The sequence below is a fragment of the Nicotiana attenuata genome, chromosome 5 (genome assembly GCF_001879085.1).
Source record: "Nicotiana attenuata strain UT chromosome 5, NIATTr2, whole genome shotgun sequence".
NCBI classification, from domain to species: Eukaryota; Viridiplantae; Streptophyta; class Magnoliopsida; order Solanales; family Solanaceae; genus Nicotiana; species Nicotiana attenuata.
In genome coordinates this window covers 11,072,703-11,095,353 of record NC_031993.1, presented here as the reverse complement: position 1 = coordinate 11,095,353, position 22,651 = coordinate 11,072,703, and the positions used below count along the sequence as shown (strand labels likewise).

At 36.9% G+C, this 22,651-nt stretch overlaps 2 protein-coding genes across 2 annotated transcripts; one reads left to right on the top strand and one right to left on the bottom strand.

The window, feature by feature from the left end:
* Positions 11,741-16,321, top strand: LOC109225304 (scarecrow-like protein 13). Its single transcript, XM_019389924.1, has 2 exons — positions 11,741-11,885; positions 14,246-16,321. The coding sequence occupies exon 2, from the start codon at positions 14,449-14,451 to the stop codon at positions 16,018-16,020; it is 1,572 nt and encodes a 523-aa protein (XP_019245469.1). The 5' UTR covers positions 11,741-11,885; positions 14,246-14,448; the 3' UTR covers positions 16,021-16,321.
* Positions 21,262-22,400, bottom strand: LOC109226282 (protein IQ-DOMAIN 1-like). The gene has a single exon (XM_019391071.1). The coding sequence runs from the start codon at positions 21,719-21,721 to the stop codon at positions 21,266-21,268; it is 456 nt and encodes a 151-aa protein (XP_019246616.1). The 5' UTR covers positions 21,722-22,400; the 3' UTR covers positions 21,262-21,265.

Below are 22,651 nucleotides of genomic sequence, written 5' to 3'. Positions count from 1 at the left end.
TCCTTTTTGCTGGAACAAGTGTTGTAAATTCTGATGATCTGTAAATACCTCACAAGACACACCGTAAAGGTAATGCCTCCAAATCTTTAATTCATGAATAATGGCTGCAAACTCTAAGTTATGAACGAGGTAGTTCTTCTCATGGGGCTTCAACTGGCATGAAGCATAAGCAATCATTCTTCCCTCCTGCATCAAGACACACCCAATACCAATTCGAGAGACATCAAAATACATTGTATATGAACCCGATGTTAAAGGTTAGAATTGGAGTTGTGATCAAGTCAGTATTGAGCTTCTGAAAGCTCTCCTCACACTCATTAGACCACCTGAATGGGGCACCCTTCTAGGTCAATCTAGTCAAAGGTGTAGCAATAGATGAGAAACCTTCCATAAATCGGCGATAATATTCGGCCAAACCAAGGAAACTCCGAATCTTAGGAGCTGAAGACGGTCGAGTCCAACTCTAAACTTCCTCAATCTTCTCCGGATCTCCTTGATCCCCTCACTGGACACCACATGCCCCAAGAATGCCACAGAATTGAGCCTAAACTCACACTTGAAGAATTTAGCATAAATCATCTTCTCCCTCAACGTCTATAGAACAATCCTCAGATGTTGCGTGTGCTCCTCCTCTATACGTGACTACACGAATATCATCAATGAATACTATGACAAAGAATCAAGATATGGCTAGAATACACTGTTCATCAGATGGATGAATGTTGCTGGGGAATTATTCATCCCAAGAGATATCACAAGGAACTTGTAGTGACCATAGCGGGTCCTAAATGTTATCTTTAGTATATCAGAATCCCGAATCTTCAACTAGTGATACCCAAACCTCAAGTCAATCTTAGAGAACACTCTAGCTAGCTCCTTGAAGCTGGTCAAATAAGTCATCAATGCACGACAATGGATACTTGTTCTTAATGGTGACTTTGTTCAACTACCTATAATCAATGCACATCTGCATAGTACCATCTTTCTTCTTCACAAACAGAACCGGTGCACCCCAAGGCGACACACTAGGCCTAATGAACCCCTTATCAAGAAGCTCCCGACGGTGCTCTTTTAATTCCTTCAACTCTGCTGATGCCATATGATATGGAGGAATAGAAATAGGCTGAGTGCCCAGCACCAAGCCAATACCAAAATCAATGTCCCTATCGGGTGGCATGCCCGGAAGGTCTGCAAGTCCCTCACTATTGTAACATACTCAATAGGAGAAGTATCAGCACCAATAACCCTCATGAAAGCCAAATATGCCAAACATCCCTTTCCAACCATCCATTGGGCCTTCAGATATGAAATTACTCTACTGGGAACATGGTCTAGAGAACCTCTCTACTCTATCATAGGAAAACCATGACATGTTGACAACCAATCCATGCCTAGAATCACATAAAAATCAACCATACTACGTAACAAGATATCAACTCTCATATCCAATCCCCCGATAATCACCACACATGACCGATATACACGATCTATCATATTAGAATCACCCATAGACGTAGATACGTGAACAGGCATAACTAAGGAATCACAGGGAATATCCAAATAATGAGCAAAGTACGATGATACATATGAATAAGTGGAACCAGGGTCATATAATATGGAAGCATACCTATGGCACACTGAAACAATACATGTGATCCCTATGTTTCAAGCAACAGCCTCTAGCCTAGCGGAAAAGCATAGCATCGGGCCTGACCACCACCTGATCAACCTTCCCCTCTAAGGCGGCCTCGAGATGACTGGGCCCCACCCCGAGATGGAGGAGTGGGTGGTGTAGCTGCTGGTGCTGGAATCATAGGCTGGGATCTCTACTATGGAACCCTACTCAATAATTTGGGGCAATCTCTCTTGAGATAACTCAAATCGTTGCAGTCATAGTGACCCCTCCTGAAAGGCTGCAGACCCTGATAACCCAAGGAACTACCTGTAGAAACTTATGAAGACGAAGCATAGTAAGAACTCTGTGTTGGCAACGCACTGTTTTATTTGCATGTGGGCTGGATCTGCCTTGTGCTGGATCTACCCTGTTATGTGTTAAGTTTTGTTGTGAAATCTGAAAGCATGTTTAAGTTCTTGCTGAAAGCATGTCTAAATTCTTGTACCTTCATTTGTGGAATATAAATATATAAGATTTTATTGTTATATTTTCTATAACTTTCCATGTTATTAAATGTTGAAATTGGACTGTAATGGTTGGACTTGTCACTACTTTCAATCCAAAGGTTAGATTTATTACTTATTGAGTTGGTTGTACTCACGCTACACCCTGCACCTCATGTGCAGATCCAGGTGCTTCTGATCACGGCAGTTGCTGACTTGCAGATTCCAGACCTTTGGAGATGATCGAGGTAGCTGCTTGGCATTCGCAGACCTTGACTCTCCTCCCTTATATCTTAATTTATTTACTCAGTATTGCTTATTAGAAAGTGTACCAGACTTTGTCCTTTTCGTAGATGCTCATTTACTAGTGACACCCCGATTTTGGGAAGAATTTATGTATTGAGATGAGATTTCATACCCTGCTTTAAGAGATTTTCCTTTATTTAAATTGTTTTTAGTATTTTTCAATGATTTAAAGTGTTGGAAATAGCTGAATAGTCGGCTTGCCTAGTACCACAATAGGCGACATCACGACGGGTTGGTTTGGGTCGTGACACTATGTTTGGAGAAATAGTCTGTTACGTTCATGGTTCATTGTATCAAAGTGTGAACCTCCCTATGTAAGTATAGAATTATGGAGCTATTTACTTTATCAAACCTCTCTTTTAAGTCTTTGTCACGACCCCAACCCGGTCATGATGGCGCCCAACACACTGCTAGGCAAGCCCGGCCTTTTTACAACAATTCCCAAACTTAAGCAAATTAACGTTATGCAACACAGGAAAATAGTACTAAGCCATTGTATTAAAATCTAGAAAATACTGATAAAAGTGCGGAAATTTAACAGAATACTGAACATAGCCCCAAAGGACCCGGTGTCGCGAACATGAGCCTCTAAATACAGAGTTTCAACCTATTACAACGTCTGACTAGAAACAAAATGCGGAAATAAGGATAAGGATAGAGGGGAGGAATCCAAGGCTGCGAACGCCGTGCAGCTACCTCGATTCTCCCGGAAATGTCTCTGCTCAGCTGATCAAGTCTCACTCAGCCTGGGTAGAACCTGGATCTGCACGCAAGGTGCAGGGAGTAAAGTGAGTACTCCGACCTAGTGAGTAATAAGCATAAATACAGACTGAAAGTAAGAAATCACAGAAATACACAAAGTAAACTATAACCCAATGATTCAGTAATATGGGAAGATAACAACAGAACAACAGTTAATGAGACAAATGCATGAATGCAATGCAATGCATATGACGGTACCCTCTGGTGCCCACTGCGGCGTGCAGCCCGAGCCATCCATTTATTTATCGTCGACGGCGCTCACTGGGGGTGTGTACAGACTCCGGAGGGGCTCCTACAGCCCAAGCGCAATATCAAGCCATCTCGTGGCATCAAATCTAGGCCCTCGGCCTCATATCAATATTAGTATAATCAACCAGGCTCTCGGCCTCAATATCAATGTAATCAACCAGGCTCTCGGCCTTAATATCAATGTAACACTGCTGCGGCACGCAGCCCGGTCCAAGCTCAGTCCAGAAATCATCATAAGCCCCTTGGGCATTTGTAAAACAGTAGTTCTCAGTCCGAAATATCATTTAGAATATCATTTGAGTTTTCAAAACTTAGAAGTATGGCAGAGTTTGCAAAACAGCATATAAAACCTTGGACTGAGACCAAATGATATGCAACATATGCTAAAACAGTAATATCAATCCATGAAGGATACAATGGGAAAACATGACTGAGTAGTATAATCTATGCAAAGAAGTGAGGAAAACTAGCCAAAATCCCCTAAGGATTCTACCGGTCAGCACAAGGCCCCAAATATGGCAATAAGCCCAATTCACAATAATAAAGTATGTGTCTCAATCACCAATGTAGTAGAAATATCATTCGGGACGGACCAAGTCACAATCCCCCAATAGCAAACGACCCCGCACTCGTCATAGAATGCGTGTCATGCCTCAATATAGCATTACGATGTGAAAGTACGGGGTTTCAAACCCTCAGAACAGCATTTACATCTATTACTCACCTCTAGCCGGCCAAAGTCTAGCTTGCAATGCCTTTTCCTCTCGAATCGACCTCCTCGCGCGTCGAATCTGACCAAAACCACAGCTAATACGTTACAATATACTAAGGGAACAAAACCCAATCAAAATAATCGAAAAGCAACAAGAATTCCCGAAATTTGTAAAACCCGAGTCCCGGGCCCACTTCGCGAAATCCAGAAAATTTTACACCAATAGGTTCCTTATCTCGCCACGAGTCTATACATATAAAAATTACCAGAACCGGAGTCCAAATGGCCCCTCAAATCCCCATTCTTCCTTCTCTTAAGTTCAAGCCCTAACCTCCATTTTTTACCTCTAATTCCTTAATTTTTCACCCTTAATTCATGTAATAGCACATTAGATTTATGTTTTAGGCTCAGAATTCCTTACCTCAATGAAGTACCTTGATTCCCTCTCCAAAATCGCACAAAAGCTTCCAAGTCCGAGGTGGAAATATGGAGTTCTTTCAAAAATTCGTGAAGGTTAAATTAATACTTCTGCCCAGACCTCTTCGCTTATGCGACCACTAAACCGCTTCTGCGGTTCCCGCTTTTGCGGAAGTTCACTTATTGCCAAGGACCGCTTCTGCGGTCAACTACCGCCTCTGCGATGACTGCTTATGCGGACCGACGTCCGCTTCTGTGGAACCCAACACCACACCTGTGACTCCCCTTCCGTATCTGCGGTCCCTTTTCCGCAGATGTGGAAATACCAGATACCAGACCATCAGCAATCACACAAGTCCAAATTTCTTCCCGTTGGCCATCCGAAATCACCCCGAGGCCCCCGGGACCTCAACCAAAAACACAGATATGTTCCAATACCTTATTCAAACTTGCTTGAATCATCAAAACACTACGGTTAACACCAAAATCATCAAATTTCATCAAATCAAAGCCTAAGTTCATCTAAAACTTCCGAAACTCGCACTCGATCAAAAACCCGACCTAAACACCTCCGAATCAACTGAAATTTTGCACACACATCCCAAATCACCTAACGAAGCTACTGCAACTCTCGAAATTTCATTCCGACCTTCGGATCAAAGCCTCACCTACCAACCGGTTTCCGCCAAAATCCTAACTTCGCCAAAATAGGCTAACTTCTACACCGAACCTCCAAAATCACTTTCGATCACGCTCCTAAGTCTCAAATCATCCCCTGAAGCTAACCGAAACACCGGAAATCACATTCGAGCCCTCTAACTCACAAGTCAACATCCGGTTGACTTTTCCAAACCAAACCTTCCTTAAAGAGACTAAGTGTCTCAATTCCTACCAAACTCAATCCGAATCAACTCAAACTTACTAAACACAGATAATGAAACACGAAGAAGCATAAAATGGGGAAAACGGGACGGTAACACATGGACGACGGGTCGGGTCGTCACAGTCTTCCCAAACTTTATGAGCATTGGATACATATAGGACACTACTTAGAAAACCGGGCCTCATAGCATTCATTATCCATGACAGAACAATAGAATTCACTTTCTCCCACAAATCATGAAGCTCAGGCTCAAACTTTTAGACTTAGGAAATCTACCATCGATAAATCCTAGTTTACTTTTACCTAACAAGCCAATCTCACTCCATGACTCCACAAAGCATATTGTATGTCTGCTGGCTGTAGGTATAAAGGATGATTTGATCGATGGAGGGAAAGGTAGTTGTACCAGTCATGAAAATTTCCATTAGATGAAGTTGTGGTAGTGTGAACATGAGTAGTATTGTTGATTTGGTCATCTTCAATCGCCATTGTTGAATGAGAAATTGGCTTCAGAGAACACAGCTCACAAACCCTAGCTTCGATCGTAGGTTACTCTAAGACCATTCAGCACCTCAAATTGCAGAATTGAAGCAACCTAGAAGATGAGATTTGTTCGCAAACTAGCTTAGATCCACACTGATGGCTTTGATACCATGTTAACAGTCATGGATATGGTGGTCGAAGCTAATGAGGAAGAAGAAGAATCTAGAAGAAGGAATCAAAGAAGAAGAGCATAAGCTCATTTCATTTCTTCAAAATTATGTTATGTACACTCACTTATAGTATTTAACAAACTAACCGACTTTACTAACTTCTAGCTATAACTAACTATAGTTAACAATACATTTATGCTTAACTATAGTTAACCATCAGCTTGTGACTTAGCTGCTAGCCAATAATTTTTCTAAGCAACAATATGTGCATACAACAAGCTAACATTGAATTAAAAATATATAAAGTTAAACACTAATTTTTGGATAGAAATAAAGTTTTAAAACTATCAGTCTCTTTCCTACATTTACTTGCAAATCGGATGTAACAATAAACATATATTATTGTGAATTTTTTTTGCGTACGTCATTGATCACTACATCTACTTTTTTAGGTGTACAATCTAAGAACCTTCTATATCATGACTGACCCTTAGTTAGCCCCAAGATAGAACACCATAGCTGAAAATGGCACAAGAATAAGATGACAAATAAAAGGCATGAAAATGACAAAGGAAAGAACTTGGGAGGATCTAAAAATAGGCAAATATATAAAAGTAAGAGAAGAGAAGGACCAGGGAAGGTCATTACTTGTTTCCATGTCATTATCATCATTTCGTCTTTTAGAAGTTACTATAAAACAAATCAACAATTAATACTTTTATATATATAAAACATGTGAGAAAAATTAATTTATTAGTGTGTGTAAAATAAATGTTGGCTTCCACCTTCCGGGAACCAAAGATTGGCGAATAAAAACAAATCCAAACGCGGTCTTTATCGGCACATAGAATATTAACCTTTGATATCTGTTTTATTTACGTGACTTGCCATTTGACGCTTTGGCTTCCATAACTTGCGTACATATGCAACCTGCCTACGTTTTCGCAAACGTTAGCATTCTCGAAGTCGAAGACTAAAGTACTGTACGGTGTTTGGGATTTTAAAAATTGTTTTAGCCCTTCAAAATACAAACAAAAGCACATCGTGTTAATTAGCTGGTAGGGTCACGGGTTATCTCTAGAGTGTATGATTTAAGTCGGTGATTCATAAATAGAGACGGAATCAGAGTTTGAAGTTTATGGGGTTCGGGGTTGTATTTTATTTAAATTATTGGATTCTAAATTAATAATTTATGTATATATTTAACATTTCGGGGTTGCCCGGTTGGGTTGGAGGGTGGTCATCCATACGGATGACCTGTGATTGAATCCCCCCTCAATGTCTTCTGGGTTAAGCCTGTCACACATGCTTGCCTAGTACGGTTTACATCCCCTGTGTGGTTTGTGGGCTATTGCACAGGGGAGGTTACCCAATGCGCACAAAGTGCCCTCCCGAAGGGCAGAGGCTGTGGCAGAGATTGTAGCGATTGCGGGTCCTCCTTACCAAAAAATTTTATATATATTTAATAAAATTCTTAAAATAAATAAAGAGTTGGACCAAAATTACTAAATTCGATCGAACTCTTATCCTGCATGCGAATTCCGTCCCTGGTGGCAAATGGCATATAGAAATCACTTCAGAGATAGGGCAATAGTAGTAAGCAATCTTTTGTACTCTCTTTTTTTTCAAACAAGAATGACGCATTTTCATATTTGAAAATAATTTATCACTATGCAATAATTTATATGTGCCTCATTGTACATTGCAAGCTTAAATTTTTTTTCTTTTTTCTTAAACTCCATACCAAATCAAATTAAAATATATAGGAATAGTATATGTTTCCAAGCCTATCTAACTAAAAAGACACAAAAATCTAGTTAACAAATAAGACGACAGAGACACGCCATAACTGACTTTTAATAAATAAATTGTTGCTAGTTTGGTGAGTTATTACTTCCTTCGGTCCAAAATAAGTGATTTTTTGGCCTTTTTCTTGTGGTCCAAAATAAGTGATTTTTCCAGATTTCAAGAATGAATTAATTATTTTTTTCCTACATTGTCCTTGGAGTAAATAGTGTTGGAATATGTGTTAAGAGTGTTTATGTGAGATAGTAAAAGTTAATATGGTCAATTCCATTGCTAATTAATGTTAAAAGGTGGATTTCTTAATCTGTGCGAAAACATCAAAAAAATCACTTATTTTGGACCGGAGGGAGTAATTAAAAACTCCAAAGCTGAATGGATTTTAGGTTTCTCTGGATCCGCACCACATGATTCATTCATTTTTGCGGAACTCTATGCCTTAACACAAGGCTTGAAATTAGCTTATGAAAATAACATCACACCTCTGGAGGTGGAGGTGGATGCAAAGGATCTTATACTATTATTACACTCTGAAAATATTGCGTTCTCTAACTTAATTGCTGATTGCAGGTACTATTTGGGCCAGCTGGGTAATCATGTAGTCAAACACGCGTACAGAAGCAAAACATGGTAGCAGACCAATTAGCAAAAGCAGGCCACAATTTTGGAAAATGAATATTTGCAAAGAGTTTTTGAAAATGTTCCTATTTTGTTGAACCAACTTTTGCAAAGAACAAGGCTTGTTTGGAAGGAATTCAATCAGTTCAAGACACTGCTTGGCAAAATTACAGTGGCAATATGAATCATCCATACTCGTGTGTAATTAGTTGTCATGATTATAATTTCAATAGAATGACCATGACAATTGTAAATACTAGTAGCTAGTAGTTTATGGCTTTGTAATACAATAATGGTTTGTAATAGAGTGTCAGACTGTCAGTTAGGCCCCAACCATCTGTACGCGATTACTAAGTGCAAATATATATTATCTTTCTGACAAAAATAAAAAAAAGTGATTATGGCTGACTACAGCAAGCATCTTGGGTTAATTATATATAATGTTTTCTATCAAAACTTGAAAAAAGGATTACCGCCTATTAATGAAATGAGTCACTAGATTCTACTTAAACATGATTTTTTTTTTTTTTTTTTTTTGAAGAATCATAGTGAAAATGAGAAGTCGAAAATTTGTAATGTTTATGCCTTACTTTAACTTACAGTCAACATGCAGCACAATGAGAAATAAAATTAAAATTACTTCAGAGCCCCAAAAATAGGTTTAACAAATACTAACGCAAAATATTATCCAAAAAACTTTCAAAGCAGGTAAGAAATATAAACATCATTTCTCCAAACAATACTTTTCAAAAACTTTTCCAACATTTTATTTTTTTGAAAAAAGTAAAAAAGAAAGGATTTATACACAAATAGCGGGTCGAATTTACTATTTACTTTTTATAGCCGATATACATCGCTTATACATTGATTACACACGATTATACACATTTTATATATGAATTATACGTATATATAATCCATAGTTTAGCGCCTAAACATATATAGTTTGGGAGAAATTTAAAAATAGCCAGATTTACCACTGGTCGTTGAAAAATAGCCAAGTTTCAAAAGTCATCGAAATATAGCCACTTTTTATGTAAAGATAAATCTGAGCAAAAACACTGTTCAAAATCCGAAAATACGCCCGCAAATTTTACAGGAGTTCCAGCATAAGTATGCTTGAACTCCCGCATATTTTACGGAGTTCCAGGATAACTATGCTGTAACTCCCGCAAATTTTACGGGAGTTCAAGTATAATTATGCTGGAACTCCCGGATATTTTACGGGAGTTCCAGCAAGTATAAATGTCCAGTAAAATATACTGAAGTTTGGAGCACTGGTGCTCCAGTCTCCCGTATATTTTACAGGAGTTAGCAAAGTATACCGGCCCAGTAAAATATGCTGGAGTTCGTAGACAAATGCACTAGAACTCCCATATATTATACGGGACTGGTCCCTGTTGCAGCAAAATAGTGGCTAGACTTGGTAAACGCTGGCTATTTTTGATTGACCAGTGCGAAAACTGGCTATACCATGAAATTTTAACATATAGTTTGATTTGTCATTTTTATTTAACACATCCCTACGAACAAATGCACATCCCACCTCACAAACATCAACTCTAATATTAATTCTCATTTTCAATTGTGTAAGTCGTTTCACCTCCAACAGATATATTATCAATTATGTAAATAACAAAGATCTTGAATTCTAAGTCTGAGTTCAATCAATTACGTGCAGAATATTATCACGTTCTTTGTTCAAAAAAAAAAAAAAAAAAAAAAAAAAAAAAAAAAAAAAAAGCAAAGTTACATATAGATGAATGTTACTGTTACATATTTAAAGTAAATAAATAAAAGCGTTATTTTCTCTAACCATTGGCCACGTTCAATTAACCTACTAATTTTAGTTTGTTGCAGCTTTACGGCATTCAGAGACGGTTTGAATCTATAACAGTCCAGCCATTTAGTTATATTGTCTGCTTTGGTCCTAATTTCATACAACCTTAAAATACATCACTAAAGTCTAAGGTTTATTTATTTATATACCGAACATCTTTTCCGTCTTTTGTTGATGTTGGATTTGCCTAGGGACATACCGTTCTAGTTGAGGTTTGTCCCACCATCGTTCAAGATTGCACGTTGAGTGACGCTGATACATATTTAGTAGCCCAGCCTACTAGTATTATTATTCACTTTGAGTCTAGTTCAGCACGATTTTAAAATGAGTCACTGGATCTTTAACTTATTTATTTATATATTCAACATCTCTTCTGTGTTTTATCATATAAATAGGATATCACATAGTCTCTCGCCGCGGAGAGTATATTCTGAAGTGACAGCAAACAAAAAAGAAAGAAAAAGAAAAATCAAATAAACTAAAGACTAGAGGGGAAGATAACAAAAAAAAAAAATATATATATATATATATATATATATATATATATAAAAAATAAAAAAACTAAAGTAACTAGGTAATAAGGGTACGTAGTCGCGTAACGGTGGGTGTCCGAGCTAAACGTGTAGGTCTACGATGGTTGGTAGGGAGGGGTCGTAGTTCGAAGTTAGTTATCATCGAAGAACCAAGTCCCTTATATTAATACACCTAAAAACTTTCTTTTTTTTTTAAGAAAAGTCTATAATTTGACTTATATAATAGACACTAAAAACGTCTAAAGGAGTAGTTTCTATTTACTTCTATCATACTAAATAGTACAAAACGTCCTCTCTTTATTCTTTTAGAACGTAAACAAAGAAAAACTCTACGTATTACATACAAAGAACGTACTACTAATCGTTTTTTAGTAAAGGGTTTTTAGTAAAACGTTCGTTAAAACTACTTTAAACTTTTAAACTTCTTTTGTCTTTTCTTCTTTATTTCTAATTTTATTTAAGTTACGTAAGTAGTTAATTTGTTTAGTTNTTTAGGGTTTATGGGTTAAGTTTTTGTAGTTTTTAGTCTTTAAAACGTTAAAATTTAGTTAAAGTCGCGTTTAGTACTTTTTTGGTTTAAGTTTTGGGTTTTTAAAGTTTTTCGTTTCGGTTTAGTTGTTTAACGNAGACTAGAGGGGAAGATAACAAAAAAAAAATATATATATATATATATATATATATATATATATATAAAAAATAAAAAAAATAAGACTAGGAATAGGGACTGCGCACGTGGGTGCCAGCAAACTGTGGTCTACATGTTGGTGGAGGGGCAGTTCAAGTAGTTATCATCAAGAAACCAGCCCTTTATATTTAATCACCAAAAACTCTTTTTTTTTTTGTTAGTCATAATTTTGACTATATAATAAGCACGAAAAACTCTAAGGAGATTTTCATTTCTTCAATCATCAAAATTAGACAAAAGTCCTCTCTTTATTCTTTGAAAGAACAAGAAAATCTGAATTCATCAAAGAGACTCAATCTTTTGAAGGTTTGTAATACTATCTAATTTAATTCTTGCTTCTCTTTATCTATTATTTAGTACTAGATATTATTTGATTTGGTATGGAGTTTTGATTAGTCTAAGTAATTAGTTAAGCGCTTGACTTTGTTTATGGTTTTAAGTTTCTGTGTTAATCTTGAAATCCAAAGTTTGTCCCTTACTTACAGTTTTGAATGGAATTTTTTTTTTTTTTGCTTTTAATGTTTGGGGTAAGAGTTTTTTGTCTTTTGAGGAGTCTATTCATGTTTTTTCTTCATTTTTTATGAGAAAAGACTTAAACTTGAAGGCTTTCTGCTCTGTGTTTTTTTCTGAATCTATTTTTCAGTTGTAAGAATTTTGGTTATTTCTAGGTTTCCTTTTGGTTTTATATTCTTTTTTTTTCTGTTGGTTCTGTTTTTCCATATTCAGGAAAAAAGTTTCTGCCTTTTCCAATTGGTTAACTTCCCTCTATTTACCATAAAATTGATGTCATATGCTAAGTTATCACTTTACTGAGTTAATTTTCAGTAGTCAATGATCTGAATGTTGTTGATACATAAATTGATCTAGATTTACAAGTCCCTTATTTTATTCTGTTTTCTCTTCTTTTGTGTGCTTTTTTCTTGGGGGTTGGGGGGTTTGGGGGGGTTGTTGATGAAATGCTAGCTTTTTGGGGAAAATGACACTATATAGACGCTTTCAAAATAATAGCCGAAAAGTGTGTGTATATATATATATATATATATATATATATATATATATATATATATATATATATTTCTGTATATTATATACAAAAAAAGTATACAAATTTTATACACTTTTGCGGCCACCATATGTAAATAGTTTTAGGCTAAAAGTGATCTTCGCCCAACTCTTTATGATGACAATTTGATTACTTGTGAATCTGAATATTGTGAAGATTATCTACTGTTCATAGTGTATTAATGTAAATCTGATGTGTTAGGCATAGCATTTGTTCCAAAATCTGAAATAGTTTCTTTTTATTTCCTTTTCCCATTTCTAAGCCTATGAGGGGAATGGCTAATGAGTAATGAGTTTTTTGTTTTAATTTTTTGTTTACTTTTTGATAAGTTTGTGAGTATTTGGTAAGCCTGCCACTGCAATTAGTTCTTTGTTCGTTACTCCTTCCGTTTCATATTATGAGGTAGCTTGATTCGACACGGAGTTTAAGAAAAAAAGAAGAAGACTTTTGAAATTTGTGGTATTAAAAGCTTAAGGGGTAAAAAGTTTGTGGGGGCATGACATTTGTGTGGCTATAAAAGCTTCTCATTAAGGGTAAATGGGTAAAATGAAAGAGTTTAAAGTTGAATTATTTCTAAATTTAGAAATGTGTCATTTGTTTTGAAACAGACTAAAAAGGAAAGTACCTCATTTAATATGAAACGGAGGGAGTACTTCATTTAGTAGTTACAGATAATGAATTAATGTTTTAGTGCAATTAGCTGTCTTTCCTTGTTCTTTTCTTGATATGAGTTGGTTACACTTTTTCTTTTTTCAAATGTGTCTTCCCTCAATTAGGTATGCAAACACAACATCATTAATTACTGTCTTTTTTTCTTCTTCTTTTGTTCTTTCCTTGATATGTCAAGATGTCCTATATGGCTGATTAATTACACATTCCTGTTGAGAACTGCATAGTTAAGGTGTAAAGAGCTGTTTTTCTTCATCCACTGTGTGTGTTTGTGTGTTGTTTCGTCCCATTTATTTCAATTCATGGCTGCATAGGTATAGTATCTTGGTGAAGGGCAGAGACGGAGCCAGAATTTGAACTTTTTAGGTTCTAAGTTCTATGATAGCGATATCAGGTGTTAGTAACTGGGTCTTGACTTTGACTTTTATATGTATTTAGTGCATTTATTAATACAAATACAAAGTTTGGACTAAAGCTACTGGGTTCTGCCGAACCGACACCTGACCTTCTAGCTCCGTCCTGGTGAAGGGATGGCCACGGTTTGTGAGATATAAGTCAGTATGGAGTTTGAGAGCTGTAGTTGGATGTTCTGAAATGATGAACTGTCCTTCATCTTCATGGTATTTGGACCGATATGAATGATCATAGCTTCTTGCTGCTATTTGTTTGATATTTGTCATTTTCTGCTACTTTTTTGTCATACGCTGTGATAAAAAGATGTGGATGCTTTCTTTGTCTTCGCATAAGCCCTTTTCGGACTGCTACTTTTGGTTTAGAGCGTCACATATTGATCAGACCTGCATTGACACTGATTCAATTTACATTTTTGTTCTTTGTTCTTTTGTGAAAAATCTCTTGTTGCGTTTACTGCATTTTACCAATTTCCAGTTAATCAAGATTTCAAGTAACTGATCATGATTTTCTTTATTGGCAGATTTTTGTTGGTTTTGACATTCGGCATGTCTGCTGAAATGTTGTGACTACTTTTAACTAAGAGACATCTGCAGATTGCTAACGCACCTCCTTCACTAAGTGTGTACTTTATCAAATCAAGGATAGCTTTGCTCTGAAACAGTACCGTGAATTTATCCTAAAGTATCATAGCCAGTTCGAAGCGAGTCTATAACTTATTCGCATATGCAAGCATCCCAGAGACTGATGGACAAAGTTGAGCAATATTATAGTCCTTACTATGTTTTTAACAACTCCAATGATACTAGCAGCTCAGGGACACAGTTCTCTTTTCAGTCGCAGAACGAACAGTTCTTCACTCTGGACTCCTTGCCTGCTGCCGGATATGTCATCTACGACTCGCCTCCTGCAGTAAGCGTCTCTTCCAACTGGAGTCCCTTCTCTCCCCAATATTCTCAGTCAACCATTTCAGATCAGCATCATTCCTCGGACAACACTTACGGTTCACCTTTGAGCGGGTGTTCGGGAGTTGATGGTGTGCTAAGCGAGATGGCAAGTAAGTTGCTTGGCCCTGAATCCGATATTGATGACAGCAGCAGTTGCTCTTTTAATGATGTGGCCTCTGAACCTTCTTCCCTAACAAAATGGAATCGAGTATTGGAAATCGCGTCGAGCTTGGACGTGAAAGAGCTGCTCCTCGCCTGTGCTGAAGCAGTGTCGGATGCTTATTTCCCGGCTGCAGAAGTTCTGATGAATGTCCTAGAGCAAAAGGTATCCGTTTCCGGGGAACCTATGCAACGGTTGAGTGCGTATATGTTGGAAGGGATTAGGGCAAGACTGTTTTCATCAGGAAGTATCATATACAAAAAGCTGAAGTGCAAAGAACCAACTAATTCAGAATTGTTATCTTACATGCAAGTCCTCTATCACATCTGCCCTTACTACAAATTCGCTTACACGTCCGCCAACGTCGTGATCGATGAAGTCATGACGAACGAGAACAGAATCCATATAATTGATTTTCAAATTGCACAGGGAAGTCAATGGATGTTCCTTATTCAGAGTCTTGCTCGTCGGCCTGGTGGACCACCATCCGTCCGCATCACAGGTGTTGATGATTCCCAATCAGCTCATGCACGTGGAGGAGGACTTCAGCTAGTCGGTGAAAGGCTAGCAAAAGTCGCTGAATCATGTCGAGTGCCTTTTGAATTCAATGCTGCTGCAATTTCGGGCTCTGAGGTTGAGCTAGAAAACCTTTATATTAGACATGGAGAAGCCTTGGCAGTTAACTTCCCTTACATTCTGCACCACATGCCCGATGAGAGTGTAAGCACTGTTAACCATCGCGACCGCCTATTAAGACTGGTTAAGAGCTTGTCCCCAAAAATCGTTACCCTTGTTGAGCAAGAATCTAACACCAACACTGCTGCTTTCGTTCCAAGATTCCGTGAAACTCTGGACTACTATACAGCAATGTTCGAGTCAATTGATGCAGGTCGTCCGAGGGATGATAAGCAGCGGATCAGTGCAGAGGAGCATTGCGTGGCGCGAGATGTTGTGAACATAATAGCATGTGAGGGCGCTGATAGAGTGGAAAGACATGAACTTTTCGGCAAGTGGAGTATGAGACTTAAGATGGCTGGATTTACGCCATGCTCCTTGAGTCCATCGGTTGGTGAAGCTATCAACGACATGTTGAAGGACTATAGCTCGAATTATAGGATTGCAGAGAGCAAGGGCGCGCTTTATCTTGGATGGAAGAATAGAGCTTTAGCTACTACTTCTGCTTGGAGATGAATGTTTTTGCAATTTTTGTCTAAAGCTGTAAATCATTCGTGCATGATCTTGAGATGTTACCTTTTCAGAAGGCTAGAACAGTGTATTGTTAACCCTTTTTAAATTTAAGAAAGATAGGACAATGAAATCTTAGTCTTGTACATGTCAACATTGGAAGGAAAATACTAAAAAAGGGCAGCCCGGTGCACTAAGCTTTCGCTATGTGAGGGCTTCGGTGAAGATTCTGACTATAATGGTATATTGTACTCGGCCTTATCCTGCATCTTTTGCAAGAGATTGTTTCCACGGTTCGAATTCATGACCTCTTGGTCTCATGGCAATAACTTCATTAGTTACGCCAAGGCTGCCTTTCATTGGAATAGAACTTTGTGTTGTCCCACATTTTTAGCACAGAAACATTTGAAGGCAATTGTCAAAATTTTCTAGACTTATCTATCTTTTTTTTTAATTTAACTATGGTATCCGGAACGGCTTGGGCGCACCTCAACTAATTTCACACTAGAACTAATTGTACTGTGAATTGAATAACAGTGCTTCTATCTTGTTGTTTTGATAGTTCAAGATCGTGATAATGTTGGCCAACTGATTAATGTAAGTATGTAACCATTATTTTACTTAGAATTTCAAGAAGTGAATCCTTTTCTTTCGTGTCCTAGCCTTAATTAAAAAAAAAAACAGCCCGATATACAAAATATTTGGTATTCATGCGGGTTTGGGAAAGGCCCGCACCTTTTGGGGTGTGATGGTGGACACTCTAACTTAATGCAATCGTTAGTGGTTGCTTCCACGGCTCGAACTCGTGACCTATAGGTCACACGGAGACAATTTTACTGTTGCTTCACTCCAAAAACATTTCTCTCATTTAACTTAGAACAAAACAATGTCAATACTAAATATTTATATAAGATATATTTACAAGGATAGAGAAAAAAAAACCACCAAAAAATAACCCAAAAAAATTTCAAGGAAAGAAGTTATTTATATATTGGAAAGTTCTACCTTTGCAAAAATGATACATCAAAAATTGTTCAAGAATGTTGATATCCTCTCTCACATGTGCCCCATTTAATGCCAAGCTACACATTATTGTTGTATTTTTAACAAGACTTTCTGCATTCTCTTTGGCATTCAGTTAATGTGAAAACTCTAATTTGCAAACATTCATAATAACATTGTGGCAAAGAGTAATTCACATTGCTTTTTTCAGGTGCATTTGTGACTTTTATTGTTGCATCTGTAGCCACCAACAAGCAAAAGATCACCATTAAGGTAACCAATTTCCTGCTGGCCATTTTTGCAAAACACACAAAATAAATAAAAATTTTCTTTGTGTTTTGATTGAAAGGAGGGGAAGGCAAAAGAAAGATGAATATTTATAATTTTTTTGTTAATTTTCTTTCTTTTCCCTTCTTCTTTTTCTTGAAAGATTTTTGTTTTTGTTTTAATGGAAAGGAAAAGAAGGAAATGATTTAATTTATATAGAACGAAAAAGATGGGAAAAAACGTGTAAATTGGTTAACATTTGAGCTAGCTTCAAGCAATGATATATATTTGTTACATGTTTCAATGGTTTTAAAAGAATTAGCTGGGAATTTCGCGTTGGTTAAGATTTGGAGAATATACTTGGCTCACATAAACTTTTGGAATTCATGTAATAAATACTCTCTCCGATCAAGCAATTGGTCTAAAATACGTGTCATTTTAGAAAATCAAGAAAATATTATGATTAAATAAATTCACCTTAAATCTTACTCTAATTAATGTGGAGAGAGAATGATAATATAATAAAAGCAAGAGTAACACTTATATATTGAGAAATAAACAAGGATAATTTATTTAAATTATTTTCTAATTAATATTTTGTTAAGGAACATGTAAAAACATGGTGACAAGTAATCCTAAGCGAATAGCGTTATACAATCAGACCTCTCTATAACAGTATTCCAATATAACAACACTTCACGATAAAAGCCAAATTCTTTCGGAACCAATTTTCATGTTATGTTATAATATATATTCTATATAACAACATTTCGCTATAACATTTAAAAATATTCGGAACAAACGAGATCATTATAGAGATGTTTGACTGTATATGCTTTGGATAACCAAGCTTGAGTTTCTTGTGTTCAGGTTTACGGTTGTTAGGGAGTTGTAACTGCTAAAACCATGGTCATAGCTTTTCATCTAATACATTAGAAAGTATACTCCTAGTTCATTGGATCAGAACTGCAGTGAAAAAGAATACCATAGTTAAAGCATTTTTTAAGAACACTATTTGTGTTTGGGCCAACTTGCGAATATTTCGACTAATATATCAGTGTTACGAATCAACCCCAGCCCAATAAGGATATCAATACACAAATAGCTATTGGGCTGATAAAACTATTGGGCCAAACAAGCAATAGGGCCAGGCTAATTTAGGATCCGGGTTGATCAATGAGCCCATCAACAATTCTATCAAAAAGAGTAGTAGTCGGTGATTTTGGGATTGTGTGAATTGTTTAGTACTTTTGATCCCTCTCTCGTCTCCGTTCTTCTGGTTTCTTCCTCGTCCTCTGGACTATCTCTTTCTATTCCTCGGCTCTCTCTATCCTTCTTCTCCGAGTCTCTTTCTTAGTTCTAGTTTCTGTTATTGTAAGTTGAATCTTTGAGTTTATGAATTAAACCTAATATTTCCTCGTTTACTTTGTATTGTGAATTCGGGTCCATAATAGTCAGATACCTATTAGTTCTCACTAGCACAAGTATTAAACAATTCTAGGACCACCTATAGTAATGCAGATGAGAAGAACGTTAGTAAAGCATTTTTATTCTCTGAATTACTAACTACTTCTATACTTACACGTTGAGAGTTTGAAGTTTTAGTTTTACTTATCTTCCTTCCAGTGGCGAACCTAGGATTTTGTGCAAATGGGTTCAATCTTAGAAGTACATAACTTTAATCGTAAAATAGTAGTTGTCAAGTGGTTCAAATAAAATATTTATACAAAATTCACGTTGTTTTAATCGTAATTTATACATATACATAGTGTTTGGCTCAAAAGTTATCTATATACTTAGTAAGCTTAAAAACAATCAAAAGTAGATAAGGATAAATCGTAATCAATATAATGAGACCTAGAGTTGGAGATGATGATAATATAAAGGCAGATCTGATAATGCAAAGAGACAATAAGAGTTTCAGAGAGAGAGAGTTTAGAGATAGAGATAGAGAGAGAAGTAGAGAGTTGTATTATTGATAATAATACTTGATGCCTTTTACAATGTGGAGGTCTCCCTTATATACTAGGAGACCTTCCTCGAAATAATAAATAATGATAATAAAATGTTACAGAGATAGGCAACGTCTTTCTGGTGAAGACATTGAGTCCTAAGCGATGTCGCACCCGTCCCCGTGTCCGGGACGTACCCTTACAATAGTGGACGTCTACTCACAGGGCGTGCCCATTGGTATGGGGACGTTTGGGGGTTAAATTCGACCCCATACACATAGTATTATTTTTTGATGAAGCCGATTCAGTTGAACCCCCTTGCCACCACGTGCGTCCGCCACCACTTCCTTCTATTGGTTCATTGTACATTTTTCTTCTCTAACTCCATATGTTACATATAGACTTTTTAATTAATCAATTAAAAACATTCAGACTTCTCTATAACAATATCTCTATATAACCGTAATTCACTATAAAAGTTAATTTTTTCTTGAAATAGATTTTTTATGTTATGTTATAATATGTCTTCTATAATAGCACTTCACTATAACATCCAAAAAATATCGGAACAAACGAGAATATTATACAGGATTTGACTGTGCTATAGAACTAACCAAAAAGGAGAATTAATATATTTAGAGCAAATACACGGCGGAACAAGAAGTTCAAGCAGTCAAGCAAACCATATAAACTAGCTAAAACCTCAAAATCTATGTAAGAGAAACCCCTAACCAGTCCTAGCTAATACTTTGTGCCTTTGTGGAATTTAAGAAAAGGCAAGAACAGGGTGAAGACTGAGATCATGGAAAGAATCAGTACAATTTAAATGTTCGAACTCATAAGAAAAGAAATATTACCATATGGTATCAACTTCTAAAAATAACGATAAACTTTGATGTAGTATCTTCGAAAATATTCCAGTGATCAACCACTCGAGCAAAGTATGAATCAGTTGTAAGAACCCAAACAATTGCATACACAATGAAAAAAGTTGTAAAAATTTCAAGACAACAAATCGGTCGGGAAAGAGGTATGTTGCCTTATAACAATGAGTTCATTTGAACTCAGAACTTTTGACACGAACAATATATTAGTTTAGTGCAAAGTAAAGTTGAACTCACTTAGTTTAAATACTGAATTCGCCTCTGACATTAGTCTAAAAGGAAACTGAAGAATACTCAAAGGAAGAGTGGCTAACAAATTAAACTAAGCAAGAATATGAAGATCAAGGATTTCAAGAGGTAAAATGGATGATGAGCTAATATGGAAATCTGTGACAATTAGAAAATGATCCAAGCAAAAAAGCTCAACTATGAAGAAGAAGAATTGAAGAGAAATATATAGATATTGAACTACTACAGATCTAAAATGATGTCGATCACTCTCTTTCTAAAGCTACGGTCGTGCCATCAATGTATTTTTGTTGGTGCCTAGCCCTTGTCCTTCGAATGTGTGTTAAAAAGCGTCAAGATCACATATGAGTGCATTGCCATCATCATTAGTCGATATGTTATCCGGTTTCAAATCACAAAGAACAAGGAAGCTGGCGTGCGCTATATGTAAGAAGTATATATGCGATTTCCCTTGACAACTTCAATGTTGTTGGCCAATCCAATCCTTCAATCTTTGATGATTGGTCCTTGTTACTTCTTCATTCGAGGGAGATCAAGAAACCTTGTTGAAATATTGTATTTGAACTCGACCTACAACATCTATTATGCCCTTTTATGCGGATAAATAATTTATGCAGCTGAAATTGCCCTGTGATAATCGTGTCATTTTCAAGGCATACTTGCCTGAAGGCAACCCTAATGGGTTCACATCATCACATTGGTATGAAAGAATTTTTTTTTAAAACATTCAACATAACACTCAGAGTCACGTGCTTTTCAAAATTATAATATTCAAGCATGTTACATACGATTAGCTGGCAAACCTAACTAAGCGTATTACGTATCAATCACGCACCAAAGGTTCTAGATTTCTTAAAAAAAAATTACGAGGAATAATACTTTGTGACAATGGTAAATTTAAGGTGAAAATAGTTCTAATCTTCTCCACTCCATCCAATTTGGTGAAGAACTCATTGACTGTCTAAGGATTCTCTGATTTCTCTGTTTGGCCTTCGTTGACTCAGTTAGGATCATGTAATTTGGTCGGCTACTATTTCTATCTTCAGTCCTATCTGATGCCAACATTGTGTTATCAGACATACGGACACGACGAGCTCTAACACGGGATTGTACCCGAACTAGAGCTATCATACACCTAAGAGTCACTGCAGTTTGCTTCCTTACTTGTCTTCCCCTAACAAGTGCTTGAAGCCTTACCAATCCTTTCAAGGCACTTAATGTTCTTCTTGCCAAGAAAGCACGAAAGGCAGTTTGAATCCTGATAGCAGTCCATTTTTCCCTCTCTGCTTTAAAATCTTTAGGAGGAGCTCTAATCACAGTAGCTACAGCAGCTGTGTAAACATCATTATTCATTGATGATGAATCTGACCCTTCTGACCCAATACCGCCATTTCTGTGCTTAAATCCTTTCCACGTACACCCTCCAATATCCACTGATGAACTCCTTCACAGCTTCCATTTCTTGCTCTTTCCACTCTATCTTCTTTTTCAGACTTCTTGAATCCTGTCAAAGCTTTCACCCATTTTCCAGAAGCATTGATTTTCTTGTTTTTTCTTAAAACCCCAACTTCAGATTCTGTTCAACAAAACAAGCTTAAGTAGAGCCAAAAATACTCTTTCAGATTTGATTAATACTGAACCGGCCCCATTTGATTACAACAGAGTTCAACTCCGGACCTTCAAACTTGAACCAAGAATGGACAGCGGCAAGAACCTTAGACTTAAAATTTCGACGGCAACCTCGACTGAATTTTCAACAGAACTTTGACCAAACTCGAACCCTTTTGACGATGAAGAGATGTAGCTAAAATAAGTGATTGACGAATGATACTAAGTGGTTGAGCTACTGGTTCTGGATGTGGTTTCACTGTTGATTTTTTAGGGAAAAGGTGGCGTGGTTGGTGTTGAACTCGACTTTACATCGCAGCTGCTACATGGCTGGTTGGAATCGTTTCGTGATGGTATATGGCTGGTTTTTGCGTGACTGAAGCAGGGGGTGAGGGGCTATGGGTGGCCGATTTTGGCTCGCCAGATTCCGGCGATTTTTACGGTTCAAGTCAGAGAGGCGATGGTTGTGTGTGGGGGAGATCTGATATGAAAGAATTAAGTTGTTACTTGCAGCAATAATGGTTGCTTCTTTCACGTAGTTGGAAAGAAATTAGGATCTTGTAGTATAATTGCGGATTCAGGTGACTCTTAAAAACATCATATAGCAGTTGAGAAATATTGATTGCCTTGATCAGAGGACCCAAAGCATTTTTATATAACAATTCCTGCTCCAAA